Genomic DNA, 21026 nt, shown 5'->3' with positions numbered 1-21026 from the left:
GCTTTACTGATGAACTTCTCCCCAGCTACTGAATCTAGGCTCTTTTCATCATGGAAAATTATTTACGAGACTGAGACTCACTAACCCTCCTAGCAGAGTTCATGTACAAAGTTTTAATTCTACTTAAATACAAAAAATTAGCCTAAATTTTCTAAATGCACATGAACCCAACCAAATCTGCAAACACTAGGGAGGAAAATAACCATCCCACTCTCACTACCTCTCCCTCCCCCACGCTCCCTACAACTCTTCTATTGCGAGCCAGTGAACAAAGTCAATTTAATATAGCAATGCTCTCCCTCAAGTGAAAAGGAGTTTCACACTAGGAGTTTCTAGAGAGGTAGGAATCATTCTCTCCAGCGATACTTAAATTATTTGCAAAAGTGAAGAACGTTGTAAAATATATGTGTCTGGATTCTACTTTACACCTTATCTCTGAGATAAGTATACTACAGATCCTATTGACAATTCCATTTTTCTTTAGAGTACTCTGAAGTCATGCCATGGATATTGTACTTCGGAAATTCATAGCAGACTAGTTTGCCTGCAAGCAGCACTAATTGACAATTTGAAACCCTATTGGGAATTCACTGTTTCTACACGGCCTCGATATACTAGACTCAACTTTATTTTGCAGAGTGTTTTCTCAAGATGTTATGGCCATGCTCCTATAAAAGTCAGAAGAAGAAACATGAACAAGATAACTGCAGGAAAAAATTAAGTGGTGACGGAAAAACCTTTACCAGCAATAACCTCGAGTAAATAGAGTATACTTCAAATCATGCCTTGGAGCAAAAACCCTCTTCAAACGTTAGCAGCGGTTAGCACAATAGGCTTTTTGTTGTTTACAACAATAAATGAGGTGCCGTTCTGCTTTCTTCAGAAGGCTTCTGAAGGACATATAATCAACCCATGTAACAACAAATCATTCCAGGTTCTTTTGCAGGTTTTGCTCGGTGACAAATGGTTGTGCCACTCTGTCAAAATAGGTGTCTGCACTTGCAGAACATGCAATAGGATAAAAGGTCAAACCCAGCATATAAATATACACAACATAGGCTGCTAATTCCAGATGTAATAAATAAAAAAACCCCACATGACTAGAGTCTTCTAGCACGCATATTTATGTAGAATATACTACAAATCGCTCTTTGCTGTATGACAATTTTGGCCAACCACATCAGTTATAATTTTTAAATAAGCAATCAATATAAGCTGAGGGAACAGAACAAAAAAGGCCATCTTCAAGATCACAAATAAATACAAGAGAATAACCACACTTTGGGCAGTTAATAACTGTTTTGCTCCTATAACATGACAAGACTCTTTTAAATTATTTAAAATTTTCAACACAGCACGAAACCTAACCCTAACGGCTTCTGAACAGGGAAAACTTCTGGAAAAGTTAAAATTAATGAGACAGTAAATAAAGCTATATGAAGTAGAGTAGAACTATTTCCAGTACAATGCCAACCCAGCCAACTGAGCCAGAGCCATCTGGCATAAACACAGACACAAGCAGAATCTAAAGCTTGAGATGATATTTCAGGGGTGCTCTCAAAAGAATAATGATTCATCTGCTTTCCATTTTGAGAAGAATGAATGGGGAACCTCTGACAGTATGCTTAGGTTCAACAGTTTGCAAAGCTATTGCATATTGTAATCCTGAAATTCAGATATGAGGAAGGGGAAAACATTATTCAGGCACAAAATTACTGTCACAAAAAAACCTGAAAAATTACAAGCTCTGAAAAAATGAAAAATATTTTTAATAAGAGAAAAATGAAATAATTTTTTATGTAGTCCAAAAGCCAGTAAGAAATAGCCACCTTCAGCTGCTCCCTACTTCATCAACGATATTGCTGCTAGAGAGGCAAAACTCAAAGTTCCACAGATATATTGGCTTTCCTGCTGATTGTTTCAAATATTACCTCTTCCCCAACTGAAGGCAGTTGCTTTGCCATTTTTGTCTGATACATGGAGTTCTACATAATTAACTGCCTTGGGAGTCTGCCGATTTGAGGATTAATGCTGTATTCTTCTGTACGGGTCTCAGGAAGCAGGATGCCTGAGAGACAGGGAATACTTTTCAATGGAATTATCACTCCTGAAAATTCAGCTGCTGGTAGGGCTTTCCTCCACAGGGCCGAGTTTATTATGCATGCTCTTGAGACAGTTTCACATATTGCAAGAGGTTCATTGCAATATATACATTCATTTATATTTCATACTACACCATGGATTTCACGCATTTGCAAGTTCGTAACAAAATCAAAACTAAGTTTTAAAACCTAGCTAGCACTGGCTTATGGTATATTATGCAAACAATCAAAGCAATCAACCTTTAGAGCTTTTGGTAACAATTCCTCCAGATCTCTGACTTTCTTATTTTTATCTAATATTATCTAATAGCTCATGGTCTTTATGAAAGATTAAAAGGCTCTTCAAAGAGACGTCAAAAAGGTCTTATAAGTGCAGTGTGATGCCATTAGTTCACCCATTCAGGATGCTAGTCATAAAATCCCTTTTGTTTATGTTGCTTGAGAACAGCAGCAAGGGAAATATTAAAGCATTTTGAGATCTGTGACAGCTAACTAAAATGTTTATTGCTAGAGGACTGCAAGAAGTTAGATATTATTCTAATAAAAAGAAGTAAAAAAAATAAAAAGATCAACAGCAAGCCTGGCTTCTCTTCTGAGGAAGCTATTGGACACTGATAAGGAAGAAACATTAAAAACATTTAGAAATGTATTATTTATGAAGAAGGCTGTCATTAGGAGTTTATCAAAGGGAGAGTAAGGCTCACAAATTTGCCTGAATTCCCAAAGTATATTGCTGAATCAGAAGATACAGATAAAGACAGTGGAAACTATCTCCATTTCAACATTTGATACTTTCATATCCAACAGCTTGATTTGCAGCCTCACTATCAGAAAACACAGCTTAAAGAGGCCAGTTACAGGACAACAGAAGGCCAAAGCACTTCTCCTTTGAAAGGAACACTGGGAGATTGAAAAAGGTCTTCTACGGCATCCTTATGAACAGGACACTAATTTCACAGTGCAATTCCCACAGCTTAAAGTAATTATTAAAACCACTTGAGCCCTGTGGTTCATATGGTTTCTGAGCCCAAATATTGTAAACATGGTAAATCCAGGAATCTATGCTTTTTCATGTGTGTATAAAGTAGCAAGCGTGAGGAAGAACCGTACCACATAAAACCATCCTCACCTGCCAAAGAATGGCCTGACATACAGCAATAGTAAAAAAAAAAAAAAAAGTAATACTTCAAATCATACACAGAATCCTCATAGGTTGTGCTACTCCTGGTGAGTACCAAAATCTGTGCCACTTTAACTTAGATATTAATTCATTTAGTCCATATAGACAACCAAAGTTTAGGGTAGTTTACACCTTTTTAGACATTTTTAAGGACATTAACTTCTAGTCTAGCATCAGAGTATCTTGTTCCAAAAAAGAAGGGGGCTGGAAAGTGGGACCAAAGCTTTAACAACTAACCAGTTATGCTATGTTATTCAAGAATGGAACAGGCAAAGACACAGAAGAGATGTCAGGGACACATATTTCTAATTGACCTCTACAGACAAATAAAGACCTTGCTCAAACTAATAAAATAATGAGTTTATGGGTTAATAGTAGACTTCAAATGTCTTCACATTAATATCCATCAACATGGGGTATAAATACCCAGGGGTCATAGACAAAAACTGGAAAACCAAGGACTGACAAAGTAATATACAAGGTTTCATTTTTCTTTAGGTAGCTGATGGAAGAATTCTCACCCAACAACAGAAGCAGTGTATTTTATGAAACAGGAGCGCTGTATCAAAATGTCAAATTAAATAAGTTAGTGCTAGAAATCTACCTATTTCAGTTCCAATAATACATTATTAAACTCACAAATTCTCAATTATTTAGTATGGATATCTGATCCCAAGGTAATGTTTTGCATTCTACAATCTGTGAGGGAAAAAAAAAAGACTGAACTTGTGATAACTGTTTTTATTGATTAAACTAAAATAGTAATACAACTGGCAAATTGTACCTTTTCCCAGAAACGTAAGAAAAAATAAAAGGCTGATAATGCAAATTGATTCTCCACCCTCAAGTGTGTGAGGAAGAAGAACACTTAGGCAAACCACCGCACACATAAAACAAAGTGTTATAAAAAGGTAAGCAGAAGATATTTGGATACTTAAATGCTAATCTCTTTCAGACCTTGATTCTGCATGTGTCTAATGGGGTAGATTATCAAGGAATATAAGGGAGGAGGATAAACAGATTTCACAATTTCCCCTCTGTTTTGAGAAAAGCATTTTGATGATCCTGAGCATTCTAAACCTCACTACTCAAATGAACATTTAAAATAAAAATTTAGACCTGCTGCCCAACATTGCTAGTAAGGATATTTAACAAGGCTGAGATATTACCATAAATTGTGCTCATACGTTCTCTGTGCAAAAGAATGAGTCAGAGTACAAGGCTGAAAAAATCATTTGCCAGTGACTGAATGTAGAAAGCGAGTGCTAGCTTTTAGACAAAGGTTTTGACAATAGTTTGATAGTCATCAAGATACTGAAGACAACTCTAACAAATACCTTCATCATGCTGGATTAGAGCTGAAATGTAGGTCTACGCAGAAATAAAGCAGGTCACATTCTGATATGCATATTATTACTTGGTAATCTCCACTCCACAACTCCTCCGGTCTCAAGTTCTGCTATGAATTATAGATATTGTTCTGACAAAACTATTAAGAAGATGAAATAGGAGCAAGGCTACTTCAATACCTTATATCTGAAACTTGAAACAAGGAAAACTATATTTAGAAAAGACTCCCTTATGTGCAGGAGTTAGGTTCTGAAATAGACTATCTCTAGTTTGAAGAACCTCAATAAATCCTTATTTTGACATACTAACCACTTGCAGAGAAGTGAATGCCAAGGAAACAAATGACAGCAACTAAATTACTATTGAAAAGAAGAACATTACTTACATTGCTGTCTTTGCAATTTCTGATTCAAATTCACAGCTGTTGTCTTTTTTTTTTTTTTCAACTAGAAAGGAAAGACCTCCAAACTACAATTCAGACCTGTGAGGGCAGGGACCACGCTTCAGGCCTAAGAGTTTATCACCCACTATATCAGGCAAAACCCAAAGTCATCCCACTAATGAACAGATAGATTTGCTCCTCATTTACACAGTTAAGTAGGAACTGGTGGACTGCATGCTGAAAAAGGAACTTTCTTTGAAGGTAACTGCCAATTCCACCTTTTGTTTTTTTTCTTAAAGTAACTAAAAATTATTATTTACTTGATCTTGGCTATAAGATAAGCACATTTACTATGACACATAAATACACACATATGCATAGAGAATAATTTGCACACTTGGAGAATTTGTTACATCACATATTTATAGTTCTGTCACAGCCACCATTACAGCAGTGGTGATCATTCACCTAACACAATACTGTGTTTTTCACCTTGAACCTCTAAGTTGCCACCACCCTGAAAACTGAGCAAGGCGGGAACCTGCATGAAGCCATCCAGTTTCACACAACATACTTTCTCAAATGCACCTTTTATGTACAATACATATAGCTAAAGTAACTTTGAAGGCACAATTAGATGCAAAGCTTGATTATCTGAGGGTGTACCTCAAGCTTCCAGAACTCCCAGCAGTAAAGTCATTATGAGTCACCCTTCAATGCATGAGTTCTAAATGAGCCAGATGTGTTGAAATATTTAAGTCCTCAGTTAAACCCTGGGGATTTTAGAGCTATTCTCCTATCTGTAATGCATGTGCATATCTTGCTAAAGAGATGTTTCAATTTCAAATGCTTTAGTACTGTGATTATTTGGGAACCATACTTATTACTTACTGGTTAACATACCATCAAATGTCATTCTGGATTTCATTAGATGCATGCTCTCTGCACTCATGGTCAAATAACCCATCCACAACCACGATTTTTTTTATTCTAGATGCCAATTTAAGTCTTGTCTACTTGCCACAGTAACCGCACCAGATGAAAAGCTATTCCCCGCCCCCCAAAATATCTAACAATTCCCAAACCCTTAGTCAAACTATTGTGGCATCTATTGTATTCACACTTCTAAGAAAATATTCAAAATGTTGATGAAAAAGCTTGCTACTTTCAAAATATGATCTCGTTTCAAAATATGATCTGTTGGGTTTTTAGCTGGTTCTTCTAAACACATTAGGCCTTTCAGCAGGAAGCTTTTGTTTCGACTGACTAAAAGTTGTTCCTCTGATTATTAAGTGGATACCTGTAGTAAGATATCCATTTACCAGCAGTTAATGTCTGATGTATTTAAAAGTGAAGGTATATCTTCCATGATGCTCAAGGTATTCACAGATACTTTTTGACAAAAATACCTAAAATAAAGGTATATTAATATAGTGAAGGGTAACCAACATTTCTTGATGGCATGGATATCAAGGCTTTTATTTAAGCAGTATTCAGGAATTTCTTTTTCATATACTGCAATTTAATAACTGTATTTAATAACTGTAAATATACCTTTAAGTTCTGAAAGCGAAGCATGGCCTCTAGAAGATTAACTATAGCCTAAGGCTTTGCTGAAATTATAAGCGCATTGTATACATCAGTAAAGTAGGATTGCAACTATGTCATTTTCAACAGAACTGACTGTTGATATGATTTGAGTTTCCATTATGGTATCAAAAATATAATAAGGCTTTACTAGATGAATCTTTACTAGCTAATATATGTATATTGCATATACACACAGAGACATATTTCATCTCAAAATGTATTTTGAAAATATTCCAGATCTTACATATGATTTAACATAGCTATTTCAGTACTGCATAAAAATGCCTCATCAGCTAGATAACAATGCCTACATATAAGCTCCAAGACTCATTTCCCCTCTGCAAATGCAAACTCTAGTCTGCTTTTAAACGAAATTCTCTGCACTGATTCCCTTGATCTAGGGACCTTCTGTGAACCAATGCTACTGTCAATAAGAACAGAAACCAGTCAATCATAGCCAAAACTGAACAAGCAAGATGGGATTTTTGCTTCTCTGCAGAACAGGTATCTGAACTTATTGCTTATCAGAATGGAAATCTTCCTGGGAAGCCTGTGTTAAGTGAGGCAAATCCAGCAAGACTCAAAAGGTGAAGCGTGTTGATGCTTAGCAGCAAATTCTGTAAAACTTACACGTCGGCTGGTCCCCACTAACAGCTTCAGCTCACGTATGCCATGGCCCTACTTTCCACAGCAGCTTTTGCTGACTCTTATTCAAGTGTCCTTTCAGAAAATCAGCTGTTACATCAACAAATTGTTGAGTTCAGCATAAGCACAGGTATTTTCATCTTTCTTTCTTCTCCCAACCTCTACACGTTCTAACATCCATTAAAGGGAACTAAAGGGAACAACTTTTATGTGACCGTCTCAGAATTTTGTTTTCATTCATGTTGTGGAGGCTGAATTTCTGCATGCTTCAGCTGAAAAATGAAAGGTAATTTATCAGCAGCTTTCAATCTGGAAGTTAATGGAAACAGTTCTTCTGGTGAAGAAGGTTAACCAAACTCTTCTATACTACTCCCCTCTTCCTATATAGCAAGATTTTAAACCTTTTAATTTTCAGTGAACAAAGTGGCAAAATTATTTTACACAGAAAATTAGTTTTGTATGCAGATTTACATTTTCAGCACCATCTGCTCTCTTTTATGACCTATTGCTTTAAACTAAGAGACTGAAACATTTCTTTGGACTCCACTGCTACAGTGAAATTCTGAAATCTGCAATAATCTGCTTGCATGCAAGTTGTATTATTCCATGCCCATACAACATTTAGCCAGTTTTCCCAAATCAGACCACAAACGTATTCGAACTGAAGTCCAACTTTAATTATTTTTCTTAATTAAAAGTAAAATTACATTTAGCAGAACTTATCTTTCAGTAAAACATGAAATCCAAAGTCATTTTCTAGGAAGATAACAATGTCCAAACATATCTGAAAACTTGAACACCTTCACAGGTGAAGCAAACAGAAGTGAAAATTACAGCACAAAGTCATGCAAGAATTTGTGCCTGTGGAACTTGACATAAGTTACAACATCACAGAAAAATGAACATACAAACTGATAATAATTAATGAAATTAAATTTAAGTTGAATGCTTTCAATTATATACAAAAAAATTTGTTTGCCTTACTTTTTTTTTGATACCATAACAAAAAGATAAACAGGAAAGAACAGAAAGTACCATCATCATAGTGCTAAAAATCAAAGTCTTATGCAATTCAAAGCAGGAGCTAAGGAAATAAATTTTTAATTATTAACTAGACATTGTCTCTAACCAAGCCTGCTAAGGAAAACCTTACTTATTTAAATACTTGTGCTTCTTCAAGGACCAATGTTCCATCACTAAAGCACTGAGAAATATCTATCTTCATTTGCCTTTCCCCCATCACTCCCCCTGAAAGATGATAACAAATCCCATTCATGGTGCCATTCCCATAGAGGCACTGGCACTTTGCACTGGAAGAAAACTTTGCAGCAAAGGGAAAAGGGAAGAGCAGGAAAGGGGTCTCACTGTGTCCCAGTAGGACTTGTATGGCAGCACCGCCAGCTATGACTCTGACATCTGTGCAACACAGAGTGCCAGCTGACTGCCCAGGCAGGTGGGGTAGCCAGTAGAGAACCATTCTTCTCTTAGCCAGAAAAAAAATATTTCTTTATATAATTTCTAAATGAAGAAAGGTCTCTTGTGGCAATGAAAATTCTAACAAAAACATCAGCAGCAGTATGGTCGTGACTTTTTTCATACTGGATGCTTAAAAGACGACAAACTAAGGCCAAGCTATCCCGCTGCCCTGAACCCTGAACTATAAGTAACAGTGCAGCAGAAGTGACTTTAAAGGGCAGTGCCTGCTAGCCTGTAACATCAGCGACCTCTCCTAAATACTTTTTCTTTAGAAATTAAAATAAAAGCACAGTTAGGGCTTTTGTTTCTTAGATCAGCTTGAATCAAGCTGTATTCTGAACATACAAAAGCAAAAAGTATTAGCTTCTCTCAGAAATACATTAGCTACCCTACAAACGCACTGAGAAAGTATTTAGATAATCTTCCAGGCAAATCACATGAACTTATGGATTTGTAAACACTCTCCATATCATTGAGGAGTTTGGTAACGCTATCTGAACCAATTCATATGAACTGCTTTGTCCGCAACAAAAAGATTCATTTGCTAGTTTTCTTCGATTCAGCTCTCACACATTTAGCATCTACTAGCCCCTCTCTGATTTTGGTAACTATGTATCTACTGGTCTTGAACAACCAGAAGAAGAAAAGGAACTGCAGGGAAATAAGCACTTCCAAATTAATCATCCTTCCCAGGCACTGAATTTCATTTAAAAAAAAAAAAAAAAAAAACACAAAAAAACCCAAACAAAAAACTGAAGCATAGAATAGAAGAACAGAGAAGTATCTTTCCTCTCAGCAGCCAGAAAACATTTTTATTATCTTTTTTTTTACCACAGAAATAACATCTCTAAGTGCAGTTTCCACAGATCCTGAACTCTGCCTTGCTTCTGCTTCCATGAACCCAAGCAGAATACTTACTAACTTCAGAACTGCCAAAGCATACTTTCAAAATCCTACCGAAAAATCACTTTATCGTTAAACAAAAAAATTAAGTTAGCACAAAAATTATCAATCATCGAATTGTAAATAATCCTTTAGGAGATCTATATTATATCATCCCTCTCAAACCACTAAAGAGTTCTGACTTCCAAAAGCAATCCTTGGACTGGTATCAAAATTGACTTGTTGATTGAACTATGCATACATGAAAGCAAAACTAGGACAAAAAGGATTCTGTGAAAACCAGCATTACAGAAAACATTTTTCACACCCATTTAACACAAACTTGTCACAAGAGCGTAATTGCAAACAAAAATGTAATTTACCTATAACTACATCATGGCCATCAACCAGGCCTGCAGAGAACAGCTCCTGAGAAACGCCATCTGCTGTGTCTGTCCAAAAGGTGAAATGAGTAAGAATGAGAGCTCACAAAAACAACAAAAAGTATCAGTCATCCAATGCAATTTAACAAAAATATATTTTAGTTCCAAAATACCCATGGAGGCAGGCTTGAATTCAAAATCATCTTTAATTAGGAAGAAAAAAGATAATTATCAGCCTCTACACAGCAAATCACATGAGGTGATGATTTGATTCATTGCAAACCCCCTACAGACCTTTCCTGGCTGCTAGCATTTCTCCTCTAGTATCTAACTACATAGTCCTACACAGTTTACAAGTTCAGTATCTTCACGACCAAGAAAATAAACCATGTTTTGGTGTTGTTTTCACCGTTTCCTTTATCCCTTCCATTGTTCTGCACATCTAGATAAAGACGTGCTATATAGCCTTTCTTGTTTGTTACCAGTAGGGGCAAAGGAGTTAACGTGAACAACCATTATTTTGAGCTTTAGGCTTAAAATAGCTTTTAAGTACTGTGACTCAGGAAATTCAGAGCTTTGGATCAATTTTGCATCAATTGCTGTACCTGAGTGGGTTATTTCCCAAGTCTCTGTGACTAGTACTTGCTCCTGGATAAAGACTTCAGAATGCTTAGAGGTGAGTAGGAGGAAACGGCAGGAACAAGCCTAAACTTCAGCTACATCTCAACTGTAATATGGCCTCAACACCAAGTATCTGCATGGAGCACGTACCTTGAGGCAGTTACACAGTTGCATCATTTCCTCAAGAAACACACACAGGTGGAAAACAATATAGCTAAGCTAGCTGCAGTTTCTGGAGGGCTCTGAAGATGCGAATCGCAGCTGCCTTCTGGCGGCCTCAGTGACTGACTACTAGGAACAGTCCTGGTGTACTTTACTGTCGTATCCTCTATTCTTTGACCAAATATGAATTCTCGAATGGTTTATGTAACTGCTTAGAGAGGATTTAAGTAATTCTTTTGACAAGTGACTAAACCAGGATGCTCTGTGTCCAATTAAGTAAGAGATCTCTTTCATTATTACCCATTGCAAAAATCAATGACAAACGCAGGTAGACAACAGAGAGTATATCCATGCACAGAACTACTGCACATGAAACATTCTATGATTTACAGGAAAAGAGATACCTTTTCCAGTCTAGATTCATTTTTAGGTAGAAGCTCTATAAAGGCTATTCTAAATATATTGAATACTGACTTCTGAGAAAGATGAAACGTGTTCATAGTTCAAAGGGTTGCTATGTAACAAGGATGATACCTTCTTACTCAATGTATCAGCCTCTTGTGCATTTTATCCTAGTAATACTTGGTTTTCTTCAAACAAAAGTTACAACTTCGTACAACTCATAACACTGGAAAGCCAATATAGGTCTACAAGCATGCAGTAGAGTTTAAAGTTTCAATGCCAGAATTTCTTTCTGGCGATGATACCAAAGCTAGAGATGCAACTCCACTTTCAGTTGAAAGATGGTATGCACTTCATACTTTTTAAAAGACCTTCTGTTATTACAAAGGGGAGAGAAACTTCACCGTCACCACATACACCTTTATGGCTACTATATTTTTTCCTATGCTGTTTTCCAAATAAGAAAATGGAAATTCCAAAGCCGTAAATATTGCTACATAAGATCTTACATACTGTATAGATCACTTCAATAAGATATGCAATTTATAAACCATACTGTGGATCAAGTATTCTAATATACACTATACATTATGCAACCTTGCCTCTAGAATTTACATACATCTGCTCTTCTTGTTCAACTGAAGTTCAGTATAAAGCTCTGCACAGTAGGAAACATTCCAAAGAGGTAGTTTGTACTAACCATAAGCAGTAATCAATTTCTGAAATACCTTTTTAAGCAATAAGAAAATAATTCAATTGAAGGAGCCTTACCTCTGCCTGGAGTAAACTCAAACCGTATGTCATTAAGTTCTTTCCTGGAGTTCCTGAAAAACATTCAGTGTATACATTACAATGTAATGAAGAACAGAACAACTATTCAGTTCCTACACCCAAAGAATATCTATGTCATTTTGTAGTGTTGAGCTTCTTCAACTTGAAAAACACTGTTCTCCCAAAGCACCCAGACTGGAGAGACTCCACCTCATTTTCATGGCAGCATTTTGGGGAAAACTAACAGAAAGATATCCTTAAGCTGAAAAGTGCCTTGGGTAACCTAAAGAATAAAATAATGTCCTCTGATAAATATATTCTTTTTCATGTTCAAAGGACACTGCCATACTGACTCTACTAGTTCAACATAGTCTGAATCGTATGTATTACCCTTTCTAATCAAAGAGTAACAAAACGTTCACTTGGACTTAAAGCTCTCTGTCTGAGATGACATGTATAAAGAGATGCTCGTTTAAGAGACAAAGTATCCAGAGCAAACGTTCAATGCTCAAAAGCTGCGTTTGATACACAGTTTATAAAGCTGTCTTGAAATGAGTAACTTCTTCCACTGATCACCATTGTCTCAGCAGTGAGGTTCTATCTACACGTAAAAAAAGCAGCAGAGTGTGAAAGACAAAGGTTTTCTGCCTTCCCGTTTGCCACGAAAAGTGCTTTAACCAGTTCAATGTATGACATAGACTTAAGGGACTTAATACCTATGTTAAAGAATTCCTTTACCATCTCATACTGTGCTTGAAACCTCCATTCCTTGCATGTTTCCAGCTTCAGTTTTAGTTAATAATTTCTACCATCAATAAAACATTAGCCTCTTCACAAAGTAGACGTCTGTCTCATTTTTGGAAACGGCAAGCTGACTGAGCATAGGGATGAGCTTAATTGCTGTAGCACACTCCTTTTTCCAATGAATAGCTCAATCCTCTTGAAAAGCTAATAGCAACAGAATGTGTTTTGCAGTCCATTATTCTTCTCGTCAGTAAGGGAACGGTATGCGAGCTCATATTTCAGCTTACCAGGCCTTGAAGTCTTGCTGTGGGAAAACTAAATCTAATAGGCAGGCATACTCAGCTGTGACTTACAGCTATTATCACACTTGCTAAATACTTACAAAAATATTACAGAGTCAAAAACCAGCAACATGCAGGAACACAAAAAGCAATTGGCAACACAGACAAAAGCAAGATAGCAAACCCTGAAAAATAAGTATGCCACATGCAGTGCTTTAAATGAAAAGTACTCATTTACTGAATATACTGAATGCTTGAAAGCTGAAGGAGTTTCAGGTTTGCTAAATTCTACTCTAAATAAAAAAACAGAGGAGTTTAAGATCATGAATACAAAGCTGCAGACAATGCAGCTAGCCAGGTACAGATTTCCGAGGCTCATTTACTTCTGTTGTAGAAATCCGCTGCCACTATATGGAATATTGCACTGTCTTATTTTTATTCAACAGAGAATTAGTATGAATCTCAGTTCGTTCTTTTTTCCCCCTTCCTAGAAAAACATAGATGGCTTTCTGGTTTAAAAATAAAATTAAGTTAAATTACATTAAAAAATCAATGGCTTTCTGGTTTAAAAATAAAATTAAGTTAAATTAAAAAATCAATGTATGACCCGTCTCTGAGTTCACTTTCAACAATCCACTTCCCTTCGCTGAAATTTATTATATCTAATAAGCTTGTTAAAACTGCCACTTTCAAAAAAAGTGAAGTTGCACAGAAATTTAGCATTCTTCTTAAATAAATGTTTTGACTGAATGTGGGATGCAGCTTAAACTTAGATACTCATTTCCTGCACATGCTTTTGAAGCAGCAAATCAAGGGAATAAAAACTTTCTCTCACACCTTTGCAGAGGTAAATCAGGTGCTTCTTATTAGCATCTATGCTGAATTGCTCCAGCCTGCAATCTCGCTCCTCCTCCTATCTTTTTCCACAGAGCCAAACACTAAAACCAGCTGAGAAGGAATTCTGTAGATTTTGCACTCTTACAGTTACCTATCTAGAAACTAATACATTATGGTCTCAGATTATATCTTTCCACAGACCTCCCATAAGTAGAACATCCACCATATAAAAAGGTATTAAGTACTTATGAACTCCCATGAAAATTACCAGCTTTCTACAGCTCTGTGAAAGACCAGCTGCTCCTGATACAGACTCTTTCCTCGAGCAAGATGCAAATAGGGTGTATTTTAACTTTGTCTCCAAATTGCACAATGTGTCCAATAGAAAGTTAATGAGTCAAATCTGTTTATTTAAGCAGTGAAAATTCAAGAAAGGTTGGTATGTATTCAGACATCCAACTCTGCTATCTGGAATTGTTACACTCTGAACGATTTTGAATTTAGGACGCTGCTGCTTTCTCTTTAATTGTACACTACTATTCAGGAAAGCAAAACAAAGGAAGTTTGGCAAGATTAATATGCTAGAAGCCTGTAAGTGCTTTTGCTTATGGTTCCATTACCTTCCAGACATTTATTGATTTCCATAAATTATTTATTCCATTATATATTCCACCAAATAGAAGATGCACTCGACTGCTCCCCTAAAAGCTGTTCACGCTCTTCTCCAGTCTTCAGACACTTCTCTGGTTCTAGTTAGTGTCACTGTTCCTGCAAATTAGTTTCCTAGTTCCCTTGACACACTTTGGTGACAACTGTTTGGACTTGTTGATTGATTTGTAGGCAGAGTTTCCAAGCAGCGTTTCATTTGTTCCATTGGAGATCTCTTTTTACTTACATCCATTACACGCTTATCATGCAGCAGCACACACAGAGTTTATTTCTGCTAAATAGAAATAGGATTTGAAGAAAGGCACTTAGTATCTTTGTGATTAATAATTTTATCTTCTTCATCATTTCTTCATGGTCTCTAGTTTCTCTAATGCATTTTGAAAAAGTTATTTCTATTTTAAAATGCAAACTCAGACCTTCTTGCCATCTCTTATAAAACCTCTTATTTGCTTCTTGCTCTGTGCCATTACAGACTAATATACACTTTGAATATCACGGATAAAAACAGCCCACCTCTTTTGAAAAGTAGTATATTTTAAATACTTTTGTGCATTTTAGCACACTGTAGTTTATTAACTTCCTGTTGGTTGCTTTTCATTATGCAGTCACCTCCAACAGGAGGATTTCCACGGAACTGCTTTGAGTAAGTGACACCAAAGCACACCATGCTAAGATGTTTTGGCAGACATCTTTCTTGCAAAGTAATTTCAGCATTTAAAACTTTACCCTTTATGAAAGCATATTTTGCAAACCTTCATTATTATTTTGTGTTCCTCAGGACCACTTGATGTGCACAGTAAAATTGCTAGATCTGATTTTCTAGGGAATAAAGCTTCCTCGAAGAACCAAAAACAGCACATGGGCCAATTTCATCACTTAGGCCTCTGCCCATGAACTTCGACCATCCTGTCATTAGGATATGAAACAAAGATGCTCTGTTTTGAAGGAAATGATTTGCATAACAATGCTGATATTTACAAAAAACAGGATTAGAGAATAAACAAAGTACACAGCTGTTCAGATTGACATAGTTCTACAGCAAAAATCCTAAAATATGAAAGAGATTCCAGGCATTCACATTTAAAGACAAAGCCTTTCAAATAATTACCTAATGATGGCGTAAATCCTGCTATAGTCAATTAACTATGTTCCACACACTTGATAAAAGATCTGCATCATTGAATTAAAATAGGAAATCATGTTTGTGAAATGATGCAACTGTAAATTTGGGACATTAAATGTCATTATTTTTTTTGTCCTTAAACACAGAATGTCTATCATGTAAGTGATATTCAAGAAAATCGGATGTCTTGGAATTAAACTTAAGATCTAAATCATGCTGGTATAGCTTGATTAAGTATCAAGCAGCAGATTTTCATTCTTTTTTGCTACTTTTTTTTTCCCCACAAATTTATCCACCACTTCTTATGCAGAGTTATGTGAAACATCAGCTTCTATTTCTCACAAGCTTCAGCAATTTCCATACAGCCCTTAGGGAGAGTCTGCATTCCCAGATGACATGCATCTTACCATAGCTAAGTAACTGTATATTCTTCCTTCCCAAAATAAGAAAAAAAATTCTCGAAGAAGGTAAGCCAAAGGAAAAGTATGTGCATGCATGTAAGGAACATACAGGTTTTTGTCTCTGCATTGTTTGCTGAATTTTCAGGCTTCAGCTACTGAATCATCATACATGGTTTATAATGACTGACACATGGAGCCCAGTGTCCGAGAACGCAGGCGATTAACAGAACGGTAATCAACAAAGCTGACTTGTGAAACAGTACGGAGTACATATACATTGCCTGGAAACTGCATCAGTTATGGCTTTTAATGAGTTAGAGCAGAAACAAGAATCCCTGATTTTTTTTCATTCTCTTCTTTCAGATGGAGTCAGAAATCATAAATCACAAGCACTCCCTCATCACCACCTGTTCCATCACTATGTCATGTAGACAGCAAGCACTGTCTAGACGACACTACAAGCACTATAGACATCCATGCTTTCAATCAATGGTCACTTGCTTCTGCTGGCATTTCACAAATACATCCCCTTCCATAAAATTTTATTTTCTTAATCAAATGCTATTTTTTAATTCAACTGTTTAAAAATCCTTCCTCACCCTTCCAACCAAAAACAACCCAGAATCTTAGTTCTCATCATCCCCATTCTTGTCCACTTGCATACACAAAAGTACATTGCTCTACAGCAACACTATCCATCTTGAATGCTAACCATTCTTTTCATTAGCATATGATTTTTCTGTATTATGGTTATCCAGTCTTAACAAGGCATAGGAATATTCTCTACTATTTCTATGGACTGATGAGTGGAAGCAGCAAAAGATTGAGCTCTCCTGGAGCAATGAGTATTCACTCTTATTAGTCCATTTCCTCACCACTGAATATATTTTAACACACCCCAACATACACATGCTGCAGCTCTGGCCTGGGGCACATTCTGCCTTCTCTTTCACTTATTTTTCCATATTTCTGCATGATTAAAATTTTTTATATATATATATTACATGAAATAAGAGAGAGATATCTATTCCCTACCTATCTATATAGATATATAGAGATATAAGAAGGAAGATTTATCTACATAGATGTATCTTCTTCCTTCTTTCATCTTCTTTCTCCTGAGCTCCAGTTGAATGGGGAAGACATTGCCAGTCCAGAAGAAGTTGGTGAAAACATTAAAAAAACAAATAAACAATAAAAAAACAAAATCTATGCTTTATGGTACAGTCAACAAAATACAAGCTCTGTTCAGGCAAGGGTCCTTGGTTTGCCCATGTAGGGAGCTAGTTAAGAAGCCAGAGTGCCTGCACCATTTATAAAGAATAGGTCGCCAGGTACAAGGGACACTTCCTGCACTTTCAGGGCCTGACCAGCGTTGAGGCGGGCCATGGTCCAATTAACCAAATCATAAGCAAGAAAGCATTCTCAAAAGAAAGTCAGATGAATACTTATTTCTTCCATCCACTTTTCAGATCATGACTAGTTACAACTCAGCAACAGAACTGATCTACATGTTTAAAAAAATCTGCATCAAGTGTACACTTCCCTAAAATGGAAAAGTTTGTCCATGGCTAGTTTTGTTGAAGCCTAACAAGTCTGGCTAGAAGAAGACACAACAGCAGAATACTTGAGCTCAAGATCGGTGCATCCCAACAGGTAGGAAGTCAAGAAAGGGTACCAAGAGACCTGCATGGTTAAATGGGGAACTGTTGGGCAAACTCAAGTGGAAAAAGAGAGAGTACAGATCATGGAAGGACGGGCAGGCCACTTGGGAGGAATATAAGTCTGCTGTCAGAGGACGTAGGGAGACAACTACAAAAGCTAAGACCTCCTTGGAATTAAACCTTGCAAGAAAGGTCAAGGACAACAGAAAGGGCTTCTTCAAATACATTGCAGATAAAACTAACACTAGAGGCAATGTAGGCCCACTGTGAATGAGGAGGGTGCCCTGGTGACAGAGGATAAGAAGAAGGCAGAGTTACTGAATGCCTTCTTTGCCTCAGTCTATACTGCTGGAGGCTATCCTGATGAGCCCCAGAACCCTGAGGCTCCTGAGGAAGTCAGGATAGAGGAGGAGTCTACCCTGGTTGATGAGGACTTGGTTAGGGACCAGTTAAGCAACCTGGCCATCCATAAGTCCATGGGTCCTGATGGGATGCACCCGCGGGTGCTGAGGGAGCTGGCGGATGTCATTGCCAGGCCACTCACCATCATCTTTGCTAAATCGTGGGGAACGGGAGAGGTGCCTGAGGACTGGAGGAAAGCAAATGTCACTCTGGTCTTCAAAAAGGGCAAGAAGGAAGACCCAGGTAACTATAGACCAGTCAGCCTCACCTCCATCCCTGGAAAGATAATGGAACAACTTATCCTTGGTGCTGTCTCTAAGCATATCAAGGATAAGAGGGTCATTAGGGGCAGTCAACATGGCTTCACTAAGGGGAAGTCGTGCTTGACAAACCTGATAGCCTTTTATGAGGACATCACCCAGTGGGTAGATGATGGTAGAGCAGTGGATGTGACCTATCTTGACTTCAGTAAAGCATTTGACACAGTCTCCCACGGCATCCTCACAGCTAAACTGAGGAAGTGTGGTCTGGATGATTGGATAGTGAGGTGGATTGTGAACTGGCTGAAGGACAGAAGCCAGAGTGTAGTGGTCAATGGGACAGAGTTCAGTTGGAGGCCTGTATCCAGTGGAGTCCCTCAAGGGTCGGTACTGGGACCAGTATTGTTCAACATATTCATCAATGACTTGGATGAGGGAATAGAGTGCATGGTCAGCAAGTTTGCTGATGACACTAAACTGGGAGGAGTGGCTGACACACCTGAAGGCTGTGCTGCCATTCAGAGAGACCTGGACAGGCTGAAGAGTTGGGCAGGAAGAAATTTAATGAAATACAACAACGGCAAGTGTAGAGTCTTGCATCTGGGTAAGAACAACCCCATGTACCAGTACAAGTCGGGGACTGAACTGTTGGGGAGCAGCACAGAGGAAAGGGACCTGGGGGTCCTGGTGGACAGCAGGATGACCATGAGCCAGCAATGTGGCCTTGTGGCCAAGAAGGCCAATGGCATCCTGGGGTGTATTAGAAGGGGTGCGGTTAGTCGGTCCAGAGAGGTTCTCCTCCCCCTCTACTCTGCCCTGGTGAGGCTGCATCTGAAATATTGTGTCCAGTTCTGGGCCCCTCAGTTCAAGAAGGACAAGGAACTGCTTGAGAGAGCCCAGCGCAGGGCCACAAAGATGCTTAAGGGAGTGGAGCATCTCCCTTATGAGGAAAGGCTGAGGGAGCTGGGTCTCTTTAGCTTGGAGAAGAGGAGACTGAGGGGAGACCTCACTAATGTTTATAAATATGGAAAGGGTGACTGCCATGAGGATGGAGCCAGGCTCTTCTCACTGGCATCCAATGATAGGACAAGGGGAAATGGATATTAGCTGGAACATAGGAGGTTCCACTTAAACATGAGGAAGAACTTCTTCGCAGTAAGGGTAACAGAACACTGGAACAGGCTGCCCAGAGAGGTTGCAGAGTCTCCTTCTCTGGAGATGTTCAAAACCCGTCTGGACGCGTCCTTGTGTGATCTGATCTAGGCGGTCCTGCTCTGGCAGGGGGACTGGACTAGATGATCCTTTGAGGTCCCTTCCAATCCCTAACATTCTGTGATATTCTTCTCTGGAACCAGAAATAAATTAGTCTTCAACTAAAACTGTAGAAACTTTATTATGAATGGCATCATAATATATGGTGCCACACGGCACTCTTCACCAACCAGCCTTTCCCCTCTCTGTACTCCTACAAGCCCTATTCCCACCAGAAAACAACTTCCCCCACCATGAGGGACTAGTGACTCTGGCCAAGTCTAAATGTGCTTTAACAAAAAACATACACTGAAAATAAACATCACACTTATCACACTTGTACAAAATTTAAGTCTCTCAGATGCTCCTCTTCTCCAAAACTTGCACTGCACTGAAACCACCATGGAAGCAAACTAAGGAAGAGTGGAAAAAAACATGACAGCATAGCTTAAGAAATAAGGGCAATCAGTATGGTATTTGCACCGCCTCACTGCAGTTGCTGGTGTAATTAAAACCATAGAAGCATTTAAATGACTTGCTCGTTTAGACTGCAGAGAAAGCAGAAGTTCACATCATAAGAGAGTGGATTAATCAGAGTGATAGGTAGGTTGTACATTCTAGAGCTGTGCTCATCCGATTTTCATTCTACATCTCTGGGGCAACACCTTTGTGTGTACAATGCAAGAAATATAATGAAGGGAAAAATAGAAAAGACTAGGTTTGTAGGGTTTTTTAAAGTTTTGCCTACATTTTTTTCCTTGTTTTTCAAATGCTAGAGGGACAAATGTTATTTGGGCACACTAAACATTATTGAAATTCAAAAGGTCATCTTCCTTCTCACAATAACTTGTCACCCATTTCTCACTTTCACATGCTTAGGCATAAGGCACAAGTTAAACATGGTTCCCTTTGCAACCTAGCTTTTATAGTTAGTTTATTCCACAAGTCAACGTCCAGCATTACACATGGAGAAAACTGGTCACAGTAGCAATGAAAGAGATGAAGACAGCACCACTTCACGAAAGCAGCTGTGAGTTTACTTTCCCGATGGGCAACAACGTACAAATTTTTTTATTTTTATTTTTTTCTACAACAGCAGGATTTACTTTGTGGCAAGCTATATAGCTCGATTCAAGGAAAATCTGGATTAAGTGACGCAGTATTCCTTTTTAAGTATTGTCTATTAAAAACTTGTACTGAAGATATGTAGTACCTGTTTCTAATCTCAGTTTTGATTAGTTAAAACTTTGTTTTAACTGTATTTATGGAACACAGTTAATACACACAAAACAGTGAAATGCCAACTGGCACTTTACTTTCAGTATTTCAAAGAGGACAAGGGAGTAGAATCTTTGGAAGTAAATGTATCCATTGGTCTCAAATTCAAGGTTTGGCCTGGCATTTAAATCTTCTGTCCCTTTACTTTCCTTGCCTTGCAATTTTCTTAT

At 37.8% G+C, this 21026-nt stretch overlaps 1 protein-coding gene across 1 annotated transcript in view; it reads right to left on the bottom strand.

Moving 5' to 3' along the window:
- Nucleotides 1–21026, bottom strand: part of STK39 (serine/threonine kinase 39) — a 103965-nt gene that overhangs the window by 9054 nt on the left and 73885 nt on the right. Inside the window, exons 14-15 of the mRNA XM_086615586.1 lie at nucleotides 11947–11999; nucleotides 9991–10059 (exon numbers count right to left, since the gene is read on the bottom strand). Coding sequence (XP_086471712.1) covers nucleotides 9991–10059; nucleotides 11947–11999 — 122 coding nt within the window. The remainder of the gene's footprint in view (nucleotides 1–9990; nucleotides 10060–11946; nucleotides 12000–21026) is intronic.

The sequence above is a fragment of the Tauraco erythrolophus genome, chromosome 8, assembly GCF_009769465.1.
Source record: "Tauraco erythrolophus isolate bTauEry1 chromosome 8, bTauEry1.pri, whole genome shotgun sequence".
Lineage (NCBI taxonomy): Eukaryota > Metazoa > Chordata > Aves > Musophagiformes > Musophagidae > Tauraco > Tauraco erythrolophus.
Note: the sequence above shows the minus strand (reverse complement) of the source record. Positions and strands in the feature narration are given on the sequence as shown.